This window comes from Lepidochelys kempii, chromosome 1 (assembly GCF_965140285.1).
Source record: "Lepidochelys kempii isolate rLepKem1 chromosome 1, rLepKem1.hap1, whole genome shotgun sequence".
Lineage (NCBI taxonomy): Eukaryota > Metazoa > Chordata > Testudines > Cheloniidae > Lepidochelys > Lepidochelys kempii.
This window is the reverse complement of record NC_136380.1, coordinates 225,487,503-225,511,828: the sequence shown is the minus strand read 5'-3', so window position 1 is coordinate 225,511,828 and position 24,326 is coordinate 225,487,503. Positions and strand designations below refer to the sequence as shown.

Genomic DNA, 24,326 nt, shown 5'->3' with positions numbered 1-24,326 from the left:
TCTGTTGCTGAGGCCAGGCCTGTACTAAAAAAAATTAGGTCAGTTTAACTACCTCAGTCAGGGTGTGAAAAATCCACACCCTTGAGCAGTGTTAAGTCAACCTAAATCCCTGTGTACACAGCATTACAGCTACCACCTCTGAAGAAAGTGGATTACCCATGCCAATGGAAGAACTCCTCCCATCAGCCTAGGTAGTGTCTACACTGAGGCCCTACACAGCCACTGCTGCAGCTGTGGTGTTTGAAGCATAGACAAGCTCTGACTTACTTTGTGACCTTAGTCAATTGACCTATCCTCCATGCCTTAGTTTCCCTATATGTAAAATATCTACAACGCACATTGTGTAACCTACTTAATGAATGTTTGTAAAGGGCTTTGAGATCTGTAATTGGAAGTTGCTATTCAGTATAAATGCAAAGCAGCATTTTAAAATGTACTCCCGTTTATCTCCCAACAGCTGTTTTTATTCCCTTGAAACACGTGAAATGAGTTGGTGGGGTTTATAGTCCAGTCTCTATTACCCAAGACACCACTACACAAAAATCTACCCTCAGAACTGGCTTCCTTATGACAGTCTCATAGGGTTGCCAACTCTACCTAAAGTTATTCTGGGAGATCTTTTTCCCCAACATATGATGTCACTTTCTTAAAATATCCTATTAAAATTTCCCAAATTGCTTTCAATAGTCACTGGGAAATTTATGTCAATTCCAGGAAACTCCAGACCAGTCCTGGAGGGTTAGAAATTCTACAGTCTCCACTGAGCAATTCAGTCTGCAATCGCTCTTCCTCCTAAAAGCTCCCCCCACCCATCTGAACTGAGGCACAAAAGCTGCAGGAAAAGCTTATAATGCCACTGTACCTGTCCTGTGGATAAATGCAGGACTTCACTCTCCTTGGCTGTCAAGCTAGCACCTTTCACAAGCACTAGGCCCACATTTACTCTTCAGTAAAGGGGCCCAGTTACAACACAACAGATCCCTGACCTGATGATAACCACAGTTAAACAGTTCTGTGTCCAGGGGACCTAACCACATCTGAAAACTGGGTTAGAACTTTGGGCTGAGAGCTATAGCAGCAGTGTAGACCACCAGGCCTGTAAAGAAATATGGTGTCACTGTTAAGAGCATCATGTGAGTGAGTGATCAGTATCTTCTGTGGCCTTTGAGTAAATACAAGTGAAAAAGAAAAAAATTATTTATTTAATATTTTTCTTAATTTGTAGGAGTATCCCCCGAATTATTATGAAAAGAAAAGTACTTTATCAACATGGTGGTGCAATCTGACCTAAATTGATGAGAAATGGCCTTGAATCAGATAAGAGTGCAAATGTTTGCCCCAGGGAACGGTAGCTGCCACAGACTTTTTGCTTCCCTATTGTAAATTGTATATTTTTCAGGAAAGTCACATGGGCACCATCAGCCCCACCCCCTAGCTGCTCTTAATGTAAACTGGCAGATTTCTACAGTACCTCTGATTATAAGGAAGTGAAAGACACTCTCTCAAGTGCAGCTCTGCCCTTATTTGAAGCATGTAAGCAAATGTTTTAACAAAAAGCTGAAATTTTAAAATAAAAACATTACCCCCTTTTCTTTGAAGGAAAGCCAGGAAGATTACAAGACTCAACTGGTTTTAACAGAAAAGAAATAGTGACCGGAAAAACATAAGGAAGTGCTCAGCTCAAGAGACTTTAAGCCTGTTGGTGCAACTTCGGCGGAAGGTAAAAACAAAGCTAAAATAATAATTTATGCTAATCTTTTTTTCCCCCCTCCACTTGGTTTTCTGTTAGACTATGCTGGGCCATTTCTGACTATCTGAACCATCAAGTGTTGTAAATGTGAACTTCATTCATATAGAGATGGAACTGTTTATAATATATTAGTGAAACAACTGTTCCATTTTGTTCTTTTTAACTCAGTACTTTGTCATTTTAAAAAAAAAATGATTGGGCTAGAAATGGAAAAAGCTGGAGGTCCCGTGGGATCATTAGAACCAAAATATTCAGAGCTCTTACACAACTGGCTTACAAAACTTGTGACAACGTTACTCAGTGTGCTTTAAAAGAAAGTTCTGCTTGTCTAGCTGAAGAGGGCAAAGTTCTCCTCCACAATCCATGCTGTGTATACCTGTTGCGTGTAGAACTTGAATTCATGTCAATGGAAGATTCACCCAGTGAATTCATGCAGAATGTGCATCTTTACCTCCTTGTTTTGTGAGACCAGCTCAGATCTCCAAGGCTACACAGGTTCCAGCTGGGTCAATAATTGCATATGGGATTTCTCCATCTCTAACCAAAATGATCTTTTAAATCCTGCAACTTAGTAGTGGTGGTGATTCATTCTTCTCTCTGAGTAATAATCACTAAACCAGGCCCCAGAATGGAATTAACGATCACTGTGAAGTTGAAGATTTGATTTATTGGCTGTGGCATAAATATGAACTCTTAACCAGTTATGAGTGTATTGAAAGTAAATTTGTATGTCCTATTTAAGCTGTCTGTCTTCTTTAGAGCCTGTGACCTTCCCTTCAGCTCTGAGTACGGGAAGCTTCTCCTGAACAGCCAGAAAGTAGGCAGGGAATTTCTCCTCTTCTATGAGGAATATACCTAGAAAGCATGTTCCTGTAGCCTAGATTTGTTGAATGTCTGTTTTTCTCCTGACTCATTAAAGAGCCAGTGGAGGTTTGCATAAAAATAGGAGTGTTTAACTTTAGTGTCCTGGTGAAATTCAACTTTTGTTAATTCTAAATAACCCTTCAGTTGGGGGTTAGATAAGATGTCCTTAACTTCCTGGCCTAAAAAGCTGCTGCGTTCTATCTAGAACCAACTGTGTGCCCATATGGGGAAGCTGATGCTTGCCTACCTCATAGGGATGTTATAGCTGACTTAATGTTTGTAAAGTGGGTTGAAATTCTTGGATGAAGGGTACTGTATAAGCAGTGCTTCGATACCTCAGCGATGGGCGCTCTAGAAATACAAAATGGCATTGCTTCCAGTCCTCCTTTACTGGCAGGAGCAATGTTGGCATGTTATGGGGGCTTTTAAGATGGCAGGGTGGAGGACTTATAAGGGATAGTCTTCTGAAAGAAGTCTAAGAACTGCCCACCCCTTTAAAAACAAAACAAAAACTCTGATGCCCAATTCTGCTTTCAGTTACATTAGACTGTGAATCCGCATGTAAACAGCGGCAGAACTGAATGAAAGACAAAAGCATGTGTGAGCGTGTGATGATTCAGTGAGAGAAATTGTTATCTAGTCAGTTTTTCCTGCGCTGCCTTTTATTTAAGTTTTGTTTTTCAAAACAGGTTTCACAGTAAATCATCCAAGCTTCTTGTATAACCCAAGGAGTGAAGCAATAAGATATAGATTAGAAATCAGAACTGGACTTCTTAGTCTATCTTTTTACCTTATGTCTGGGTTAGGGACTGTCTATAACTCTGTGTACAGTGCCTAGCACAATGGGGCCCCAAAGTGCTACTGTAATTCAGATACATATGGGAAAAATAACAAATGCAAGAAATAGAGGATCTTTCTCTGGAAAAATAAACAAACCCTTCATTCCCAAATGGAACTGTTCTGTAATAAAGGAAAGGCAGAACAGCACCATACTAAAAGGAAAGGCAAATTAAAATATTTGTTATCCTATTCTGACACTTCAGTGCAGTAACAGCGCAAGACTCAAAGCCCACATATCATTTCCACATCAATAACAATGAGGAGAAGGTAGTCCCACAGAGTGGTGCAGATCATTTCGGAACTGGGTCCATTCAAACAAAATGGATTGTGTAATGGCTGCTAGAGTGGATTATACTGTTCAGCTATTAGATGGAAATGTGTAAAATACTTTATTTAAACTAACTCAGCCGTAGCTGGCACAGCATTAAAGGATCTTGTGATGAACACATCTGGTGTGGCTATAAGTAAGCTCTGTGGCTGGTCCATGTCTGGTACAGAGGAACATGACCTAGAGGGGAGTAGTAAGGAAAAGAATGGTGTGTGGTGGCTTTGTTTTTCTAAACTTCTGACTACCGCATTGGAGAGACTGAAACTGGAATATTGTGTCCAGTTCTGGTGTCCACATTTTAAAAGCTATATTGAGAAACTGGAAAGGATACAGAGACAGACACACACATGATTTGAGGGCTACAAAAAATATGTTGGAGCAAGAGATTTAAAGAGCTTCATTTGCTACACTTGATCTAAAAGAGGATCAAGAGGTGACTTATTTAAAATGTATAAATATCTTTATGCGGAGAAAATACTGGGTAAGAAAGAGCTCTTTAGTCTTGCAGAGAACGATCTAACAAGAACCAATGGCAGGAAGGTAAAACCAAAACAACTCCTCCAATTTTAAAAAAGCACAAATTTTTAACCGTGAGGGTGATTAACCATTGGAACAAAACACCAATGGAAGTAATGGATCTTCCATCCCTTGGTGTCTTCAGATTAAGACTGGATGCTTTTCTGGAAAACCTGTTAGCCAAACACAAGTTATCGAGCTCAATACAGGGGGAACTAGATGAAATCTATGGCCAGGGTTATGCAGGTGGTCAACGCATGATTTAATGGTGCCTTCTGGCCTTAGAATCAATTAATTTCATTCACAGTGTTGCCAAACTCAAGCTTACCAAAATAATTATAAATAACACACATTTTAGTGGGGGTAGGGGGTGGGGAGTCTTTTGATGGGTGAGGGGGGTTTGTTTGTTTTTTCCTTTATCTTCTTTTGTCTTTCAGACTCTAGTGTGCAGTTGCTTCACACTTCCAAGCTTTTCTCTGTAATTGTGATGGCTAGAAACTTCTTTTACATTTTAAAAAAAAACAAAACAAAAAAGAGCGGAGGTTCATATGGGGTTTAAAACAATACCTACCTGATATCACAAGACTTGTGATACATATCATGAGAGTAGGCAACATGTCAGCCAGTTCATGGAAAGGACATGATGTGACATTTTTTCAGCAGAATTAAAAAAAAAAAAAAAGGGGTGGGGGGGGACATTGTGTCCGCTCAGATGCCTGTGAACTCCAGAAACTTTGAAAAACAAGGCCAGACAGACTGAGAATGAGCCAATACCAGGTCTCTTCAAACCATCCTCCATAAAAACACTTCCTGTTTCCTCCAAGATACTTAAATTCCAGCAAAGCCTAGAGAATAATGTACCGGTTCTGGTTTCAGTTTCTTTCAGGGATTCCTGAGCATGAGTAAAGACAAATACACGCATTAAAAAGCCGTCTTTTCAGAAACTCTCATCTAAAAGCAGTTCCTAAGGAAATGAGCTCTCTCATGCGACAGGGCTGAGCTCTCTGTTCAGAGCTCTCCTGTGATGGTCAAGAAGTGACATGGTAATGAAGAGGGAAGTATTCTGTAAACAACAACTCTAAACCACAAATTGACTTGACACTTTCAGCTAAACAGTGTAATAAACTAATTATAGATTATTTCCTTTTTTTTTTTTTTTAAACCTGCCAAGACCTGGCTTTAGGTGCTCTCCCTGCCACTTGCAGTAGTGACTTTTTTGATGCGTAAAGCAATTTAGGGAATGTGGCTTCTCACTTTCGGGGCTTGGCTTCACTGATTTAAGCTGAATTATAACTCGAGTTACCCCAACTCCAGTCCCATCCACACACACAATGCTTGGGTGACATGGTGTTTTTAACTCGGGTAGGCTGGGCAATTGCGGGGAGATAAGCTACTACATGAGTGAGCACTACTAGTTGGCAGCTTACACAGCTACTCTGTAGGGTGGACACAGGTGAATACTGCTCGTCCTCCAGTGCTTTTCCATATTTCCCCCTACATGTCCAGACAGGACAGACAAGTTTTCCTACAATTCACTGAGAGAGAATTCATGGAGCAGTACAGCTTAGTGCAGTACAAAGATCCATGGAATGCACCTCCCAGAAGTCCTAACAACACATACGAGTGAGTACAGCACTAGCGTAGACTCACCTCATGTGTTATCTTGGTGTGTGTCAGGTCTGACTCAAGCAAGGCTGACTCAAACGTAGATAACTCAGATTAATGCTGCAGTGAAGACCTGTCCTAGGTGCTAGGACAGTCAGGAAGGAATAAATTCCCAGGTCAGATTGGCAGAGACCCTGAGGATTTTTCCCCTTCCTCTGCAGCATGGGGAATGAGTCACTTGCTGGTTTCAGCTAGAGTAAATGGTGTATTCACTGTAACTCGACATCTTTAAATCAAGATTTGAGGACTTCAATATCTCAGCCAGAGGTTATTTGCCTATTACAGGGGTGCGTGAGGCTCTGGTGACATGCGATGTGCAGGAAGTGAGACCAGATCTTGATGGTCCCCTTCTGGCCTTAAAGTCTGTGAGTCTGTCTTCAGGAGACCAAGTGCTGAAACCTAGTGTTAGGTCAGATCTAATGCAAGATGCTGCTTCTCTTGAAATCCTTTCCATGACCCTTAGATCTCTCCTGTTACTGACCTTGTGAGATGGTGATAATCCTGAAGAGTCCCCAAACTGATACAACTTTATGCCAAAAGGGCCCGTCATAAATAGCCCTGTTGACTTCAGAGGGGCTACTCTCATAAGCAAAGCTGCTGCATCAGGCCCAGAACTGATGAATGGGCTGATTCTTTTACATGTTGGGTTCTTCCAGGATGAAAGTTGTTAGGTGCATACGAGCTTGTTTGCAGGAATCTGAAAGAGTGAGGTCCTCTCTAGACCCTCCTTCTATAGGGGGGAGAAATAGTCTATTATATATCCTCCAACTTTGAGATGTAAAACAAAGGTCCTGGCCATCTCATGTTAAGAGGAACACATGGCAACTTCACTGTCTCTGCTGACAGGAGGGTTATTTATAATATATTTTTGCCTGGAGAAAACTCCCCCATCTTGTCAAATCTTGGGGAGCAATCTTGTCTCCCATTTTAACCCATTTTTTATTGCTCCAGTCATTCTCAGAAGCCAGGATGCATCCTTCCAGTTGAGGAAGCCATGTCTGCATCCCTGCCCCACATGCAATGGATGGGATAACTGAGAACCAGGCCCTTGTGTCTACCCAATTCCTTTCCCATCTTCAGAGTCTCTCACAAAAGTTAGAATTCCTTTCTTCATTTCTGTTTCTTACATGTGTTTGCAATTCTTACCTCCTCTCCATCTGGTTTAATTGCTCCTTATCTAATGTCTTTCTGCCTCTATCCTGATGGCTTTTTAGATTGGTTTCTATTGTAAACTCAGTGGCTCATGTCCTTAAGAGCAGCCTTTAAAGCCCGTTTCTAAACAGCTCAGCCAGTACCCTAGAGTCTATGGTGCAGCATTTGTAGGCATTGTATTTACTGCAGGCAGTAGCTACTCGGTGCAGATAGGGACTAGTGTCCTCTCTTTTTCCTATATCCCAGCTGCCTCATCTCTGCCCAATAAATAGTTCAGAGTCTCTCTTGTATTTGGTGTTCATGAAGAATTGGGGAAGGTAGGATATAAATGACTTACTAGTTCACAGAAGTCTGGGAAATCCTGCATGTGCACACATAAGATAGACACTATGGCTGGAAACACTTTTTTTTTTTTTCTGATCCCTCTTCCCTCACCCCCCCCCACCTCCCCAACTGTTATGATTCTTTCTCTCCATGGCTTGCATTATTATTTAAATGTTTTCGGACCCAGCACTGACCTCTTTCCATAGCTTTAAAGACTCTAGTGATTTCCTGAAGCAGTGGCTGAATTGGGTCTTTCCCCTCTGATGAAAAGCATGAGGTCTAAAATGAAATATAATTTTGAGCTGCAATATGCACACAGGTAATGGGGACTGTAGGTTTGTAAGCTAGAACTGGACCCAAGTTACAAAGTCTATACCCACTTCTCTCTGAAATTCCTGGTTATTTGGATATGTGGTTTTGGTTTAGGCCAATCTCTGTTGTTAATATTTCCAGTCTTCAGAGGTGGTTGGGGAGGTTGTTTTGCCTCAACAAAAACCCTTAAAATCCAGTGCAACATCAGAGTATTTTCTAAGCTGCTCCTCTTTCATATCTGACTAGCCCAGAGGTGGGCAAACTACAGCCCATGGGACCGTCCTGCCCGGCTCCTGAGCTCCTCGCCCGGGAGGCTAGTCCCGAGCCCCTCCCCCGCTGTCCCCCCTCAGGGGGCAGTTGGATAGGGCAGAGGTTCGGGGGGGGGCAGTCAGGGGACAGAGGGTTGGATAGGGGGTGGGGTCCTGGGGAGGGTTAGGGGTGGGGATCCCGGGAGGGGGCAGTCAGGGGACAATGTCTTTTCCCATACACTAAGGAGAAAGGATATGGTGTCTGCCTGAACTGGGTTTGGAAGCAGGTCTACTGTGGCCTCTGTTTGTAGCACAGCATTCTGGCCTGCAATCCAGCCACTGAGTCCCTCCCGCACACACAGCGAGGTTGCTGTACCTGTTACCAATGGAGGTGTTGAAGATTTAGAAATTCAGCTGATGTAAATCAACACAGCTCCACTGTTTTCAGTGGAGCTATGCTGGTTTACACCAGTGGAGATCTGGCCTTCAGTACACATGATAGCATCAATTTATTATTATTTACTATTATTATTTAAATCTCAGGCTGTATTGACCTGAGGTCAAAAAGTTTTCCAAAGACCACAACTGACTGACAAACGAATGTCCATTTGATTTCACATGGTAGTACCAAAACAGGACATCCTAATCACACACTTCACTGCTAAATAGAGAGGCACATAATAGACTGGCTTGTGCCCGAAGGGTAGGAGTTTCAAAAGAGCCTAAGGAAGTTAGTTGCCTCACTCCCGTTGACTCTCCCTGGCAGTTAGCACTTTGTGTGGCTTTTTCCAGTGGTGCCCTAATGAACATCCAGTGTTGGAGTTAGATATCATAGTGGGAACACAGTAGCACTAATATTGAATAAAAAGGAGGGAATAGTTAGATGCCAACATGAAAGGCCTGGCAGTTGGAAAGGACTAACTTGAATTTGTTTAAGTTCCATATTGTTATCTGAATATGGACGCGTCACTCCCCTGCAGAAGTAGCAGATGTCCGAGGCCTTTGCAGATCAGCTTCTGAGGGGAGAGGAAATCTGTGATGTGAGGCCAGGGTATAGAGTATGTATAACTTGTACAATTAATGCTATATACAGCAGTCCTTGGACAGAGGTGGTCACAATCAGCATGAGGCTAGCCCCCTTTTCCAGAGAAATCATCCCAGGAACCAATGCCCACCTCCCAAGGAACATCTTTTTCTCAGGATTTGACTTTAGTTAGAGAGATTAAAACAGGAAGCAAACTTTTTTGCTGCTTCTCTACAGCAGCCACATGGAAACCACAACAGTAAACCAACAACAATGAGGCATTTTTCCAAATCTGAAATCTTGCTTGTACGCTAAAATCTTGCAAGACTCTGTGTAACAGTGCCATTGTGTGACCCAGCCATAATAGTGCTTGTGCAAGCGAGAGGCTCACTTCATAGAACTTCCCCTCCAGTGTTCCAGCTGAACACCCTAGCCAAGTAATTGGGATGATGTTAGAAATTTTCATATGGCTTTCTGCGGGGCAGCTGTTCAGTCACTTGCTTCCATTCGTTCCTGTTGTTGCTCTGGGTTTATAGAGGTCAGGAGGGAAACGAGCCCAGTGACAAGCACAAGTAATGGAGTGTTTCATGCTGAAAGGAATGATAGAATGATAAACAATGGATAGAGCAGCTGAAAGACCGCAGGCAGTGTGTGTGTCTAGCTGTACCAGTTCCCCAACAGAGGAGAGGATACAATAACTAGGCACCACTGTATCAGCCATTAAAAAATCATGATTTTAAAAACTAACAAATATGGGGTTCATATTTTATTTGCCTTCCTGGCTGGAGCCTTTAGAGTTTACATTTTCAGACCTTTCTCTACAAACTAGGGCTGTCAAGGGATTAAAAAAAATGAATTGTGATTAATTGCACTGTTAAACAATAATAGAATACCATTTATTTAAATATTTTGGTGTTTTCTACTCTTTCAAATATATTGATTTCAATTACAACACAGAATACAAAGTATACAGTGCTCACTTTATATTTTTTTATTACAAGTATTTTGCACTGTAAAAAATCAAGAGGTTTTTTTCAGTTCACCTAATACCAGTACTGTGATGGAATCTCTTTTTATCATTAAAGTTGAACTTACAAATGTAGAATTATTTCAAAAAACTTTTATTTTTAATGTAAAATTTTAGAGCCTGCAAGTCCACTCAGTCCTACTTCTTGTTCAGCCAATCACTCAGACAAACAAGTTCGTTTACGTTTGCAGGAGATAATGCTGCCCGCTTCTTGTTTACATTGTCCTTTGAAAGTGAGAACAGGTATTCTCAGGGCACTGTTGTAGCCAGTGTCACAAGATATTTACATGGCAGAAGTGCTAAAGATTCATATGTCCCTTGATGCTTCAACCACAATTCCAGAGGACATGCGTCCATGCTGATGACGGGTTCTGCTTGATAACAATCCAAAGTAGTGCAGACCAACGCATGTTCATTTTCATCATCCGAGTCAGATGCCACCAGCAGAAGGTAGATTTTTCTTTTTTGTTTCAGGTTCTGTAGTTTCCGCATCGGAGTGTTGCTCTTTTCAGACTTCTGAAAGCATGCTCCACACCTCGTCCCTCTCAGATTTTGGAATGCACTTCAGATTCTTAAACCTTGGGACGAGTGCTGTAGCTATCTTTAGAAATCTCACATTGGTATCTTCTTTCACTGTAGATTTCACAAAACGCAAAGTGTTCTTAAAATGAACAAAATGTGCTGGGTCATTGTCCGAGACTGCCATAACATGAAATACATGGCAGAATACGGGTAAAACAGTGCAGGGGCCATACAATTCTCCCCCAAGTAGTTCAGTCACAAATTAACGCATTTTTTTTAACGAGAGTCATCAGCATGGAAGCATGTTCTCTGGAATTGTGGCCAAAGCATGAAGGGCCAAAAGAATGTTTAGCATATCTGGCACGTAAATACCTTGCAATGCCAGCTACAAAAGTGCCATGCAAATGCCTCTTCTCACTTTCTGGTGACATTGTAAATAAGAAGCAGGCAGTATTATATCCTGTAAATGTAAACAAACTTAGCGATTGGCAGAACAAGAAGTAGGACTGAGTGAACTTGTAGACTGTGACGTTTTATATTACACACACACAAATCTACATTTGTAAGCTGCACTTTCACAACAAAGATTGCAGTACTTGTATGAGATGAATTGAAAAATACTATTTTGTTTATCACTTTTAATTACAAATATTTGCACTGTAATATACACTTTGATTTCAATTACAACACAATACAATATACACGAAAATGTAGAAAAACATCTACAATATTTAATTTTTAATTGGTATTCTATTTAATAGTGCAATTAATCACGATTAATTTGTTTGAGTTAATAGCATGAGTTAACTCTGATTAATCAACAGCCTTACTACAAACATGATAGCTAGAAACTTCCATTTAAAAAAAAAACTGAGATTCTTGTATCACTTGATGAATCCAGGAGCTCGGGAACTCCAAATACCATGAGGCTTGCATTAACATCATCAGAGTTGGCAACACTGCAAAGTTTTATAGTTGGGGAGGGGCTGATGGAACCCAGCAGAGAGTGGAGGTAATGTGGATTTAGTGAAATTTGCACATAGGATGCGCTTTAGTTAATTGAAATCTTTTCTTCCATCACATCCTTGTGAGAATCAGTATTAATATAACAACCTTCCCTGTTTCCTGCATTCTACCCAAAGTTAACAGCTTCCCAGTTGCATCTGGTATCTCTTGCACCCATCTCCAAGCCACCCATGCTAGGAATTGCCACCCAGTTTGACATGCACAAAGTTCTTTTCTCTCCTCCTCCACAATAGTTCTGAAAATTCAGCTGTTCCAAGGAGCATCCTCTCAACAATGACCATGTGCCACTTTGCTTGTTCACTATACTGTAACTATTTATTTGTGCCTTTAGACGGTAAGATCTTTGCATCAGGGACCCTGCCTAGCATAGAAATATATTCCTATATTGCATAGGATTAGAAGGGGCTTCCTAGGTCATTAAGTCCAATCCTGTGCTATCACAGACAACTCTATCTCTTTACGCCCATTAAATAAACTTATCAAGCCCTATGTCAAAACTAGTGAGGTTGTTTGCTCCCATTGGAATGCTATCCCAGAAATGTGGCAAATGTTACCTCCTGTAAAGCACCATGTACATTTGCATCAGCTTAGAAACAATAACATGCAGAAAGTTTCTGGCAAAAACACCCCCTTGCCTGAATGATATTCCAGGGACCATGTTAGGGTAGCCAAATCCAATTCAAGTCAACATAAAAAAATGAGAGAGAGGGAGCATGCTGTAATAGCTCCTTGCCCCCTGGGATCCATTCTTCCAGATCTAGGAAGTTGCTTGGACAAGCCACTTAACCACTCTGTAAAATAATACTCCCCTGGCTCACAGGTGCTGTGAGGCTTAAGTCATTGAAGTTTAAGTGCTTTGGTGAAAGGCTCTCTAGTATTATTCAGAATTAACAAAATTGGTGTGCTCCCTAAGCCATTAAGACTAACAAGGAATATGTCATTTTAGGGGCAAGATAAAGCTAACCAGTGACGCCAACATGGAAGAGATCTCTCTGGAGGATGAGGACAGAGACACCGTGGAATACAAAGTTCTTATGGCCTATGCCCAGCGGCGTCTCTCTGTGAGTAAATACAGGCAACTTCTGGAAAGGGAGGCGAAGACCTTGAAAGGATCGTCTACAGAGAGAGGGGAAAGGGAAGGGATCCCTCAAGCCAATAAGGGTGAGACGCACCAAGAATTGTCAGTCCAGGACAAAGGGCCCGCTGCCCAACGTAAAAAGCAAAGGAAGAAAAAGTTCATGCAGAGATGCCTGCTGCTTTTCTCCTGTGCCAGAGGAGAGAGGGAGAAGGGCCCACAGGAGCTAGCCACAAACCAAGACACTGTGAATGGGTATGGCTTAAAGTTGCAGATGGCACTCCAGACCTCTTCTCCAGAGTCAGAAGGTGGGTGCCTGAATAGTTTCTCTTTCTGTCTCCAGTCCCTTTTTCATGCTGGTTTCTATTTCTCTCCTAAATAGCTTATTGATGGCTGATTTTGCTGCCTTTCTCCTTTACTTGTTAATATATTCTTTCATGCTAGCTGTGGGAATAAAATTGCCAGTCCTGGTCCCTAAACAAAAAACAGAGTAGATTCATGCTTGTAATATACCTTTTAGTCTCCACACTGAACCTATACACCGGCCATGAATATCCTGCCATAATTGTACAATTGCACAGATTTGCTTTTCCAAGCACTAGTTTATTGTTCCCTGAACTGGGCTAAAGAATGTAATGAAGAGTAGTTTAAGAAAAACAATAGATGTGGGCCAGACTGCAGTCTCCTATGGTAAAATCAGCAAAGAGAGGGCTGAGAGGGACTCATCCAAGGGGTCTACTCAAGCAGTTTTCCTCATAGAATCAGAGGATTGGAAGGGGTCATCTAGTCCAGTCGCTTACAGTCATGGCAGGACTAAGTATTTGGCCATCTGTGACAGGTGTTTGTCTAACCTGCTCTTAAAAAATCTCCGATGGAGATTCCACAGCCTCACTGGGCAATTTATTCCAATGCTTAACCACCCTGACAGTTTGGAAGTTTTTCTGAATGTCCAACCTAAATCTCTCTTGCTGCAATTTAAGCCCATTGCTTCTTGTCCTATCCTCAGAGGTTCAGGAGAACAATTTTTCTCCCTCCTTCTTGTAACAACTGTTTATGTACTTGAAAACTGTTATGTCCCCTCTGTTTTCTCTTCTCCAGACTAAACAAACCCAATATTTTCAGTCTTTCCTCATATGTCATGTTTTCTAGACCTTTTAATAATTTTTGTTCTCTGAACTCTCTCCAATTTGTCCACATCTTTCCTGAAATGTAGCGCCCAGAACTGGACACACTTCTCCAGTTGAGGCCTAATCAGCACAGAATAGAGCAGAAGAATTACTACTTGTGTCTTGCTTGCAACACTCCTGCTAATACATCCCAGAATGATATTTGCATGTGGTGTGTTTTTGTTTGTTTTGTTTTTTGCAGCGTTATATTGTTAACTCATTTAGTTTGTGATCCACTGTGACCCCCAGATCTTCTTCTGCAGCATCTATCCTAGGCCATCATTTCCCATTTTCTGTGTGCAATTGATTGTTCCTTCCTAAGCGGAGTACTTTGTATTTGTCCCTTATTGAATGTCATCCTATTTTCTTCAGACCATTTCTCCAGTTTGTTCAGATCATTTTGAATTTTAATCCTATCCTCCAAACCACTTGCAACCCCTCCCAGCTTGGTATCCTCCACAAACTTTATAAAAGGACTCTCTGCCATTATCTAAATCACTGATGAAGATATTGAACAGAACCAGACCCAGAACCAATCCCTGTAGGACCCCACTCGTTATGCCCTTCCAGCATGACTGTGAACCACTGATAACTACTCTCTGGGAACGATTTTCCAACCACTTATGCACCCATCTTGTTGTAGCTCTATCTAAGTTGTACTTCCCTAATTTGTTTGAGAAGGTAATTTTGCTGGCTCTGGACCCCCAGTGTCTTCTACTCCCTGGCATCATAGTTGAAATAGAAACACTGTACCAAGGCTTTTCTAACTTTTCCCACAGCAGCCACCATTACTACAGGATCCCTCTTAAAAGGGGTTCCCTACTGAAGAGGGAGGGCAAGGTAACACAGCCCCCAGCTGGGTGCCTTCTCCTGAGGAATCTCCATGGGACCCCAGAAAGATATGGGTCACATTCCCAGCCCCACCCCCATCCAGTGCAGGCCTACCACCTGGCCCAGGGATCCCAACCCTACAGAGAGCTCTCCATGGGGTCTTGAGAAGAGGGAACAGTGCCACGGAAGTGGCGGAGCCTACCCTCCTCTGTCCAGTAGGCAGGAAAGCTGCATGTGGAGGGTGCTTATCTCCATGCTCAGATTTAGCGGGCCACTCTCTGGCCCATTATCAGTGATTTATCATACACCCAGTATCCAAAGGCTATCGCTTAAATGAGGTGCTGTGACATGGCTGATGAGACTCCACCAGGTCTCCACAGGCAACTAGCTCATGCTCTAGAGCACAAGGGTCAAGATAGGTGATAGAATGGCCAGGTTTACCAGGTGTATCCACTGCTTGCAAGGTGGCCCCAGTATTCTACTCAGAATAAGACACTTGTCCCATCTTCAGTATTATTGGCCGAATTACATCCTGTGGTGGTAGTCATTGCCTTCTCCCCCTTTGCTATATTTACAGGGCCTCCTAAAACAACCCATAACTCACATCTCCAATCCAGTCACCCCACCAGCTTCTAAACCCTCCCAAGCATCTAGGACAAGCCACCCAAGCAGTCATCCTCCCAGCTGTCAAAGCTGGTTACATCTATCAATACAAGATCTCTGCCTACTCCTCCCACCCTTGTGGATAAGTGGACCTAACCAGACTCTTCCATTGGCAAAAATCATTTGCCCACCTCCAGATGCCATTCCGACCACATACTTTTTAATTTCCTGCCCAGACATTATTAAGGAAGGTCACACTGGCCTGTTTTAGTAATCTGACATTCCTTTCAATGTACCATAAACCAACCAGCAGGTGGCAGTCTGAGCTCAACTACGAATGCTGTTTCCCCCATCAGTACTGTTAGACGCAGGGTTTGGTCCTAAAACCAGGCTTTAGCAATACGGTAGCAGATCACCCTCCCAAGCCCTAAAACAGTGAACTCACATTTGCAGGAGAACCTGCTACTTGTGGCAGTGTGGGATGCAGGCATCCTTCAGGAAAGGGGGGTGCTTGCTGTGATCATTTGTATGTCAGCCCCGGATTGTCTTCCTAGATCAGACATTAGCTCAGCTATGAACTCTGGGGCCAACATTTCCAAACCTGGATGCCTAATGTTAGGCTTCTAGATTCATGTTTAGGCACTGGAATAAATGACCTGATTTCCACCCTGCAAACTCCACCGCCAAAGGCTGAGCAGACAGCAGCTCCCAGACATGATATAAAGGGAGCTCCCTTCAGAGCTGGGTCATCCAGGAGCTGGTCTGGCTGTCTGCTGGTCAAAACAGGAGTTGTCCCTTGCGGGATCAGAGTTCAGGTCCCAAGCTCCCAGGGACTTAGTGCAGGAAAGAGCAACTTCCAGCTCGGACAAGCTCGGCAGCAATCTCCCGCTCGCTTGGTTGGTATGAGAGATCCTCCGTTTGGCTGGCTGACCGTCAGTTTGTAGATCACAAAGGTCCTGGATAGAGTCTTAGCTGCGGGGTGGGGGGCGGGGTGTGTGTGAGTGTGTGTGTATGGCATACATCAAGCCTGGCCACTGGATTAAAGGGCTCTGTTCATGGTCATGTCCGCTCCAGCCTCTTGCCATACAAGAGGAACACAGAACTCCCAGCCTGGGAGAGATTGTCTTTTATTAAAACGCATCACCACAGTGTTTTATACAATTGGGCATAGATGAACCAACCATTTACAATATCCCAATACAACCAGCTCTGAAAGCCGCGATCCTGAGGATAGGGTGATCAGATATCCTGATTTTCGGGGCTTTGTCTTATATAGGCGCCTATCACTCCCCACCCCCATCCTGATTTTTCACACTTGCTGTCTGGTCACCCTACCTAAAGAGCAAAGCAATCTCATCTTCTAATGTGCAATCGTCTCCAGAGGTACAAAGGCATGCAGTAACCAGTGAACACTACATACTATCTTCCACTGGAGAGCTACTGCTCAGATAATGAGAAAAGTTTGTGGTGCATCATGGGTGTGTAGCATTCCCCTCCATTCCTAATTACAGCCACCTGAGCCCAAAGAGCAGCAAGGCTCTGTGATCGGGAAATGTGCCTCTTGATCTTGTCCTGTTCCTCCTCCTCAGGGTTCTGTGAATGCTAATGTGTTAAGCCTGCTTGAGGGACTAACCAGCAGGATTTCTTTTTTCCAGGTGAGGCAGAGGGTTTCCTCCACGTTGCAGACAGACTTGCTAAGATAGTTAACGCCAGGTCGCACTCAGCTCCCCGGGGAGTGGGTTTCAGAGCGCTAGAGCGCACTCCAAGTCTAGAGGCAGATGGTGGACAGCTCAAATTCCCTCAGCAAGAGGGAGGTGAAAAAGGTAAGATTGATTGACTGACTGAGGTAGTGCAGTAAAACTCCTCAAAAACAACAAGGCGTCCGGTGGCACCTTAAAGACTAACAGGTTTATTGCGGCATAAGCTTTTGTGGGTAAAAAACCCACTTCGTCAGATGCATCAACTACTCAGTGTATGATACTGTGCTTAGAGCTACAGCCTGAAGCCTATATAACTGTAATTGGGGTAGGCTTGTGCTGAAGAAACTAGCTCATTTTCTGGTTATTCAGGTTCCGGGTACCCCTCCTACCACTGTTGTTTAATTTGTATCGCAGTAGCACTTAGCGGTACCAGCTGAAATCAGGACCCCACAATGCTAGCTCCTACACAAACACTTAGTGGCACACAGAGGCTAGCACAGTAGAGCCCTGCTCTCAGTTGGGTGCTACTGTAGTACAAATAATTAATAAAGCTCATGAGAATCTTGAAGTCTGAATTGAACATGACAGAGAGCCTGGGTGGGGAAGCAGAGGCACAGGTAGATGAAATGACTTGCCGAGGGTCATGCTGAAGGCAGAGCCAGGAATAAATCCATTGTCTTCTGATGCCGAGCCCAGTGCCTTATTCACTGGACCATGCTGCCTTTGTGACTTGCTTTCTCCTTCTGCAAGGTGACTGCACTGACTGCATGATCCACTGGCTACACTATATTTCTGGATCATTTGTTTTTCCCAGGCTCAGTGGGGAATTCTCTCTCTTTTGGTGTGAGGTTTTCAGGACTCTTTTCATTCAGAGGAGGGCCGCCAGACATGGTAGCATGTTCCTTGCTCTGGTTGTTTGACAAGCGGACACCTCATAGCTTGCCAGAGCTGCCACTAGCAGATGTTGCTCCTGAGTGGCGGGGTGGAGCCTTGTACTCCCACTAGCCACTTCAGGGTCTTGTCTTCAATATCAGATACTCCTTGAAGAAAGCAAGAATAACAGGGATTAAACCCCAGTCCCACTCCCTGACTGGAGCAAAATTCTATAAGGGCATAATAAATTACTGGAACTCGTAACGGACAAAGAACATCTCCTATTCCAGAGTGTGCTACAAACATCTGCCTAAAACCTACATGCAGGTCTGTCATTGTATATTTTACCTGGTTCAAGCCACAAAATGGGAGTTGCTTTCTTACAAAGCTGATCATTCTCTATGTGGTGTAGACAATGAGCTAGTTCCTTTAAGTCTGCTACCTGGATCCTGCTAGAAGAAAGTAATTATTTCTTTTCCTCCCCAACTCCAGATGAAGAAGAGAGGATAATAGAAACGATAGTTGCATTGTTAAGACAATCTGGGGATAAACTGGAAGAAACGGTAATATACGCTTTATTTTTTAAATGAACAGTCCGCTCTGTGTACGTTTCATTATACTTTTGCCAGCAGTGAATGCTATGATTAAGGTTGCAGAACCATTTCTATTCTGATCCTTTTTCACACATTTAGAACTTTCTGAAACTTTCATTATTTGGGCTGAGATTTTTCTGCGCTAGGCCTCGCATCTTAAGATTTGGGCTTTAAGATTTTCAGAGGCACAAAAGAAAGTAGTTGCCTGGCCACTATTCATTTCAATGGGAGTTGGACACCTAACTGCCTTTTGAGCTTCTGAAAATCTCCCCCTTTCAGCATTAAGCTTGGCACATGAGTAGTTTTCAGGGACCGCCCTAAACCAAAAGGTGCCCCAGGTGAGGAGCATCTTCAGTGCCGCCCTCCTTCCAATTGTTAAACTTTTGAATACCTTATTTTTTATTGCATTTGTATCCCATTTCATGACTTTGGTGCATGATGTGCATGCATGATTTATCCCCGTCATATAAAACAATACACTTTCACGCTAGATCTGTAAATCTGTATCTATTCATGCCATACAAAAGCAAATAAAAACTTGTTTCCACTAAGATTGTAGAAACTTTTTAATTTTAAGAATAACTGAAATGTACTATCAAAACCTGAAATGCTTTACTTCAAACATTCTATTTTCCCTTTTGTCACTAACAACAAAAGCAGCACCTGGAGCCTGACACCCCAAGTGGTCGCCTGCCCCTAAATCTGGTCCTGCCCAGGGAGGTTAAACTCTCTCTGTAACTTTGGAGGGGAAATCTTTTGAATTAAGAGTTAATGTTTGAAAATTCTACCCTGAGCTTATATAAATTGCCCCCTGCATGAATTCATTAGTTGGAGCTGAGGCTGGGATTTTCAGCACTGAAAGCATAGGTCTCTACTACTGTACTTAACTCCTGAAGCTGGTAGTGATAGTAGATTCTTGTCCTCTACATAGACCAGTCACTAGAGGGAGGACATGTTAAACCCTGAACCAATAGATTTCACATACACAGACACATCACTGAGAGTACAATCCTACACACACTTTACTCATGCAAGTAATCCCCACTGATGTCAGTAGGACTGTGTAAGTAAAGTAACTCCTGTGTGTACGTTTGATAACTCTCATGGGTAAGTTTGCAGGATCAGGCCCTAAGCCTGAAAATGCAGACTTCATACATGAGAGCACATCTCTCTAGATCTAATAACGAATATGTTGTTGAATACAGACTCCATGGAGACACTAGGGTGGATTTCACTTTTCCAAGCACTAGATTCCTCCTCAGTAAAACTCTGTATTTATGACCATGGCTTTAATGGATTAATAGTTATGCTCCTTTTTCAGATAAAAAGGGACAGCACTTTCTATCACTGCGTCACAAAGATGCTCTCCTATGCCTTCTTCAAGAAACTCACTGATCAGTACCTGGAGGAAGACCCAGGAGATTCTACCAGGGAGACAGAAGGCAAAATACAGTGCACCAAAGCTGCCTTTGTGATGGAAGTTACAACCAGACTTACAGCCGTGGACAACCATCCTATGAACATGGTCCTTGGGTTTGGAGTAAAATACCTCAAAGAAAATTTTAGCCCTTGGATTCAGAACCATGGTGGATGGGTAGGAGACTTCATTCTTTAGAATGATAGGCTAGCACACCTCTATGCAATGAACATCCTTTTGGATTGAAAACAGATGTTAGAAAATTGTACTGCTTAAATATCTCTTTTAGAGGATGAGAGTGGTCAGGGACTATATTACATGACTATACATTCAACAACATATAGAGGGCCTAAACGTATCCAGTTCTGAGAGCAATGAGAGCCATGGGCACAAAGTATCTCTGAAAAACATGCAGTTAGGCTCCTGAGGTGCTATCTTGTGATCCCCTGACACAAGACATCTCAATCTTTGCACATAGAGGCCCAGATCCTCACAAGTATATAGGCTCCTAACTCCCATTAAAATCTGTGGAAGTTAGGAGTCTATATACCTTTTGAGGATCTGGGCCATAGTCCTTTAACCCTGTAATGTAACCCACTAGCATGGCCCTCTTTTGACCATGCAGAGTCCCAGTTCTCTACATCTTCTGTCCTGAAAGCTTCCTTAGTCTGTTTTAGGTCTCAAGTTTATGCCCTCTTCCATGCTGTCCCTTATGGAATGCATTCCCACTTCTGTGCCCCCAACAGCATCTCTCCTCTTTCAGCTGTCTCCTTAGAGCTCACCTTTGAAAAGTCCTCCCAGGCCGATTCCCTTCCCAGCAATGCCTCTGTTAGGGTTACCATATTTGAACATTCAAAAAAGAGGACACGCCGGGGGGGGTGGGGGGGAATTTGCTCGTGCCAACTCTGCCTCCTCCCTGCCCCATTGGGCCCCTTCCCCAAATCCCCACCCCGGTCCCGCCTCCTCCCCTGTGTGCACCACGTTCCCCCTCCATCCCAGCAGTGCAAAACAGCTGTTTCGCGGAACACGCGCTGGGAGCTAGGGAGGAAAGAGTGATCAACATTCACTCTTTCTTGAATGATCAACTCTTCTTTGGGGAAAAATGATAATGGCAAAATCCCGGACATTTTTAGATATTTAAAAATTACTGGCAGATGGCTATTTAAGAACCAAAAAGCCAGACATGTTCGGGAAAATATGGACATACTGTAACCCTAGCCTTTGTGCGCCCCCAATCTGCTGACCCACAGCTCATTTGCCTGAATTTGATTGCAAGCTCCTCAGGCAAAGGACCTTGTTGTTCTGTGTTCTGCAAAGCAGTGTGGTCAGCTGTGACGCTGTATAAATATGTTGCAGCTCTAGACTCTACGTCTGTGGTAGGCAACCTGCAGCCCATACATGGCCCGTCAAGGTAATCCGCTGGCAGGCCGCAAGATAGCGTGTTTACATTGACTGTCTGCAAGCATGTCCACCCGCAGCTCCCAGTGGCTACGGTTTGCCATTCCCAATCCATGGGAGCTGTGGGTTGCCCACCACTGCTCTACATCAATTCAGATCGCTGGTATGCAGGGCTGTGTGGTTGATGGCCTCACAGGTCAGCAGTGGAAAAATCCATTGTTGTGATGCGCACATTGACAGCATTTGAAAAGGAGTACAGTCACACTTCCTATTTTACCAAGTCCTTCTCTTTTCTTCTGTTGCAGGAACATGCCTTGGGATTATTGGACGAGGAAGAAGTAGAATAAACTTGAGCAGATTCACTCTCCAGGGCTTTTAATAGCCTTGGACAGGCACACATGCTGTAGCTTTACAACAATCCAATGCCAGAGTGATTTTGAGAGGGGAGGGTAGAAGAGGAGAATGCTGGGACTTGAAGGTCCCCAAGGGAAGGAAGTGTGATCACTCTTCTTGAAGCCTTCTGTTAAGGTGCAAGTGTTAATCAATGTGTAGGAGAACAAGACTAGCTACTTTTCTCAGGGTGAGCAAACATCTCATTAGCCCTCAAGTGCCACCTTGTGCCTCATGGCTAACATGACTTCAGATGCCTTTTTAAACCTTGTAATGGATGTATCTTAAGGTTCAAATACCATAGTGTGTAATCCATGCCAAGCAACACCTGAATGTAACTGAGCTACAGCTGCAAGGCTAGATTTTCATGTGCTCTGAACCCAGTGATGGGGCCAGATTTTCCCACAGAGCTCAGCATGTTAAGTGCTGCAAATGCTTTTCGGAAGCTGACCCTTAATGCTATCACCTTACCACTTACAATCAGGTTATGCTAGAGCTGTATTTGGGCCTTGTGTGTGTTTCAGCCAATCAGAGGCCAGTTTATGAAATAAGGTGGATTCTGACCAGGGGACACTATTTATTTTCCCTAGCTTGAATCACAGACCACCGTTCAGCAATGTCCAGCCCGTGCTGTTTTTAACATGATGCAAATGGCGTAGCACTGCTGGATCCACATCCCTCTTCTGGTGTGGTGCTGCTACTGTGTTAATTGCTCACTAAGAAGGACAGAGAGACAAAGTTGGCTTGAATGTAACAGTGAAAATTAGCCATCCAAAAATAAGCAGCTGTTTTTTATTTTGCTCGGTGTTAGTGGGCTGGGATGAGAGGGATTTTTCTCCAGCAGCAGGAGGGGTCAATGCAGAACCTCAGTCAAGTGAGCTGTTTCTTATTTAAACAGTCTTTCACTTTTCATACATGTCACAGTTACTCTTTGAGTGCAACCTACTTCTTCTACAGCAGAGCTCAGTCATACTCCTTAGCCTGAGATGATGGCTTTGATTTGCTGTAGGCTAGTGTGAAAACTTGTGCACCACTCTTGTAATTGCAGTTAATTGCATTCACTGCATCGCAGTCCAAAATTTCATTGCTGGGCCAAACACTAGTTCTCCATGATGAATAAAAGAGTGCAATAAATCTACTTGTGTTTTTTGGAGTGAGGCAGCTGACAACCACCACCTCTAACCCTACCCAAGTACCTATAGTCCACTCTTTATAGAGGGGGGGGATCCTTTTGGATCTTACCACTGACATTCTGTACAGGGCTGAGGGGTTTTTGTTGCATCCAACTACCCCATGTGGGATGGTTGCTGGTGTGGGTTTAACCAGAGCAGGATTATGCTACTTATTATAGCAACAAATCCAGCTTTAAAATGGGGCTGAGCTCTGAGGTGTTTAAGCCACATTTAGAAAAGAGCACAGCTGCTTCCCAGGATGATTTTTGTTTAAAGGGTAACAAACCCATCCTGTAGCTCTCCCTCAAGGGGGTACGTCATCAAATGGCTTCCCAAGCCCTACAGAATAATAACCTGAGCACTTGTGATCACCCCAGGCTAACCCATGTGGTCCCTCTAAGAGGCTATGTAGACTGGCAAATGAAACCTACCATTATCTCCGGTCTCTGGAGCTGACATCTCCTAGCTCTGCTTGCCCTTGCTTGCCGGGTAGGTGACACACAGGGAAAGTGGACTTAGTTTGCCAACTTACCCACGGTGCTGGATTTTCTACCGGACTGCTGTGCAATCTGTATGCTGGTGTCTGCTCAGTGGCTCTGGTGACTGCTGCACCAGCCTCTGGTCAATAGGAGGTGCTGAAGATGTACCTCAGAGCAAGCATTTCACCTCTCCATTATGTACTACTATAATTTTCAGAGGGCCTAAGCGTATCCAGTTCTGAGAGCAGTGGGAGCCATGGGCACTAAGTATCTCTGAAAAACATGCAACGAGGCTCCTGAAGTACAATCAATGCAACCTAGGGCTCTGTGCTCCAAAGTTTGCTATCTGCATAACATCATGTGATCACACCTCTCCTACCCACCCATCTCCTTTTCCTGTGTGGGCAGAGAGCTCTCCTTGTGTTTCAGTGGTTGGCAAATCAGCAGGATAAAAAAAGAGAACTATAATGAATTAGTGGGGGGAAAGAAACTCAATAGACCCCATTGCCTGAAAAGAGGATGTACTGGCTAGACCTAGCTCCATAAAAAGGCTCATGATCTGGAACAAGTGATGGGTTAAAAGTTCATAGCTAATTGAAAAGAGAGAGAGAGACAATACCCCACATCTGCATAAATCCAGCTGTGAGCATTAAGAGGCTTTGTGTAGATGATGAGCTATACATTGCAATTACATCAAAAGCACAAAGGGGGCCAGGGGGACCTTATCCTGACTGGGGTTACTGTAATAAAAATATTAAATACTAATCAACCAAAGCTCACGTTGGAGAGTCCGACCATGCAGAGTTCTGCCACGTCCCATGACTTTCTCACAGTGGGCACAAGCTGCTGAGTGGCAGCACTGATGATGAAAAAGTGCATTCCTACTTGACCCAGCACCATCTCCTCTAATGGCCCTACTATACCTCACCCACAGGAGCGGTGGGAAATATCACAAATGTTGCTCTGGCTATTTGCATAGCGCAGGTAGAGGTGGGGATGCTGTTATGAGGAAAGGGCTGTCTCTAGGTGAC

The 24,326-nt window shown here is 43.4% G+C and overlaps 2 protein-coding genes across 3 annotated transcripts in view; one reads left to right on the top strand and one right to left on the bottom strand.

Moving 5' to 3' along the window:
• Positions 1–24,326, bottom strand: part of LRP6 (LDL receptor related protein 6) — a 242,877-nt gene that overhangs the window by 9,913 nt on the left and 208,638 nt on the right. Inside the window, exon 23 of one of the 2 annotated variants that reach the window (XM_073315591.2) lies at positions 16,404–18,013. The exons of the other annotated variant lie outside the window; for it this stretch is intronic. Within the exon in view, the coding sequence (XP_073171692.2) occupies positions 18,004–18,013 (10 nt within the window). The 3' untranslated portion in view covers positions 16,404–18,003. Of the gene's footprint in view, positions 1–16,403; positions 18,014–24,326 lie in introns of those variants that run through there. 2 annotated transcript variants of the gene reach the window in all.
• Positions 1,464–22,769, top strand: BCL2L14 (BCL2 like 14). Its single transcript, XM_073315630.2, has 6 exons — positions 1,464–1,720; positions 12,545–12,981; positions 16,929–17,096; positions 18,339–18,409; positions 19,761–20,033; positions 21,560–22,769. The coding sequence occupies exons 2-6, from the start codon at positions 12,576–12,578 to the stop codon at positions 21,599–21,601; spliced, it is 960 nt and encodes a 319-aa protein (XP_073171731.2). The 5' UTR covers positions 1,464–1,720; positions 12,545–12,575; the 3' UTR covers positions 21,602–22,769.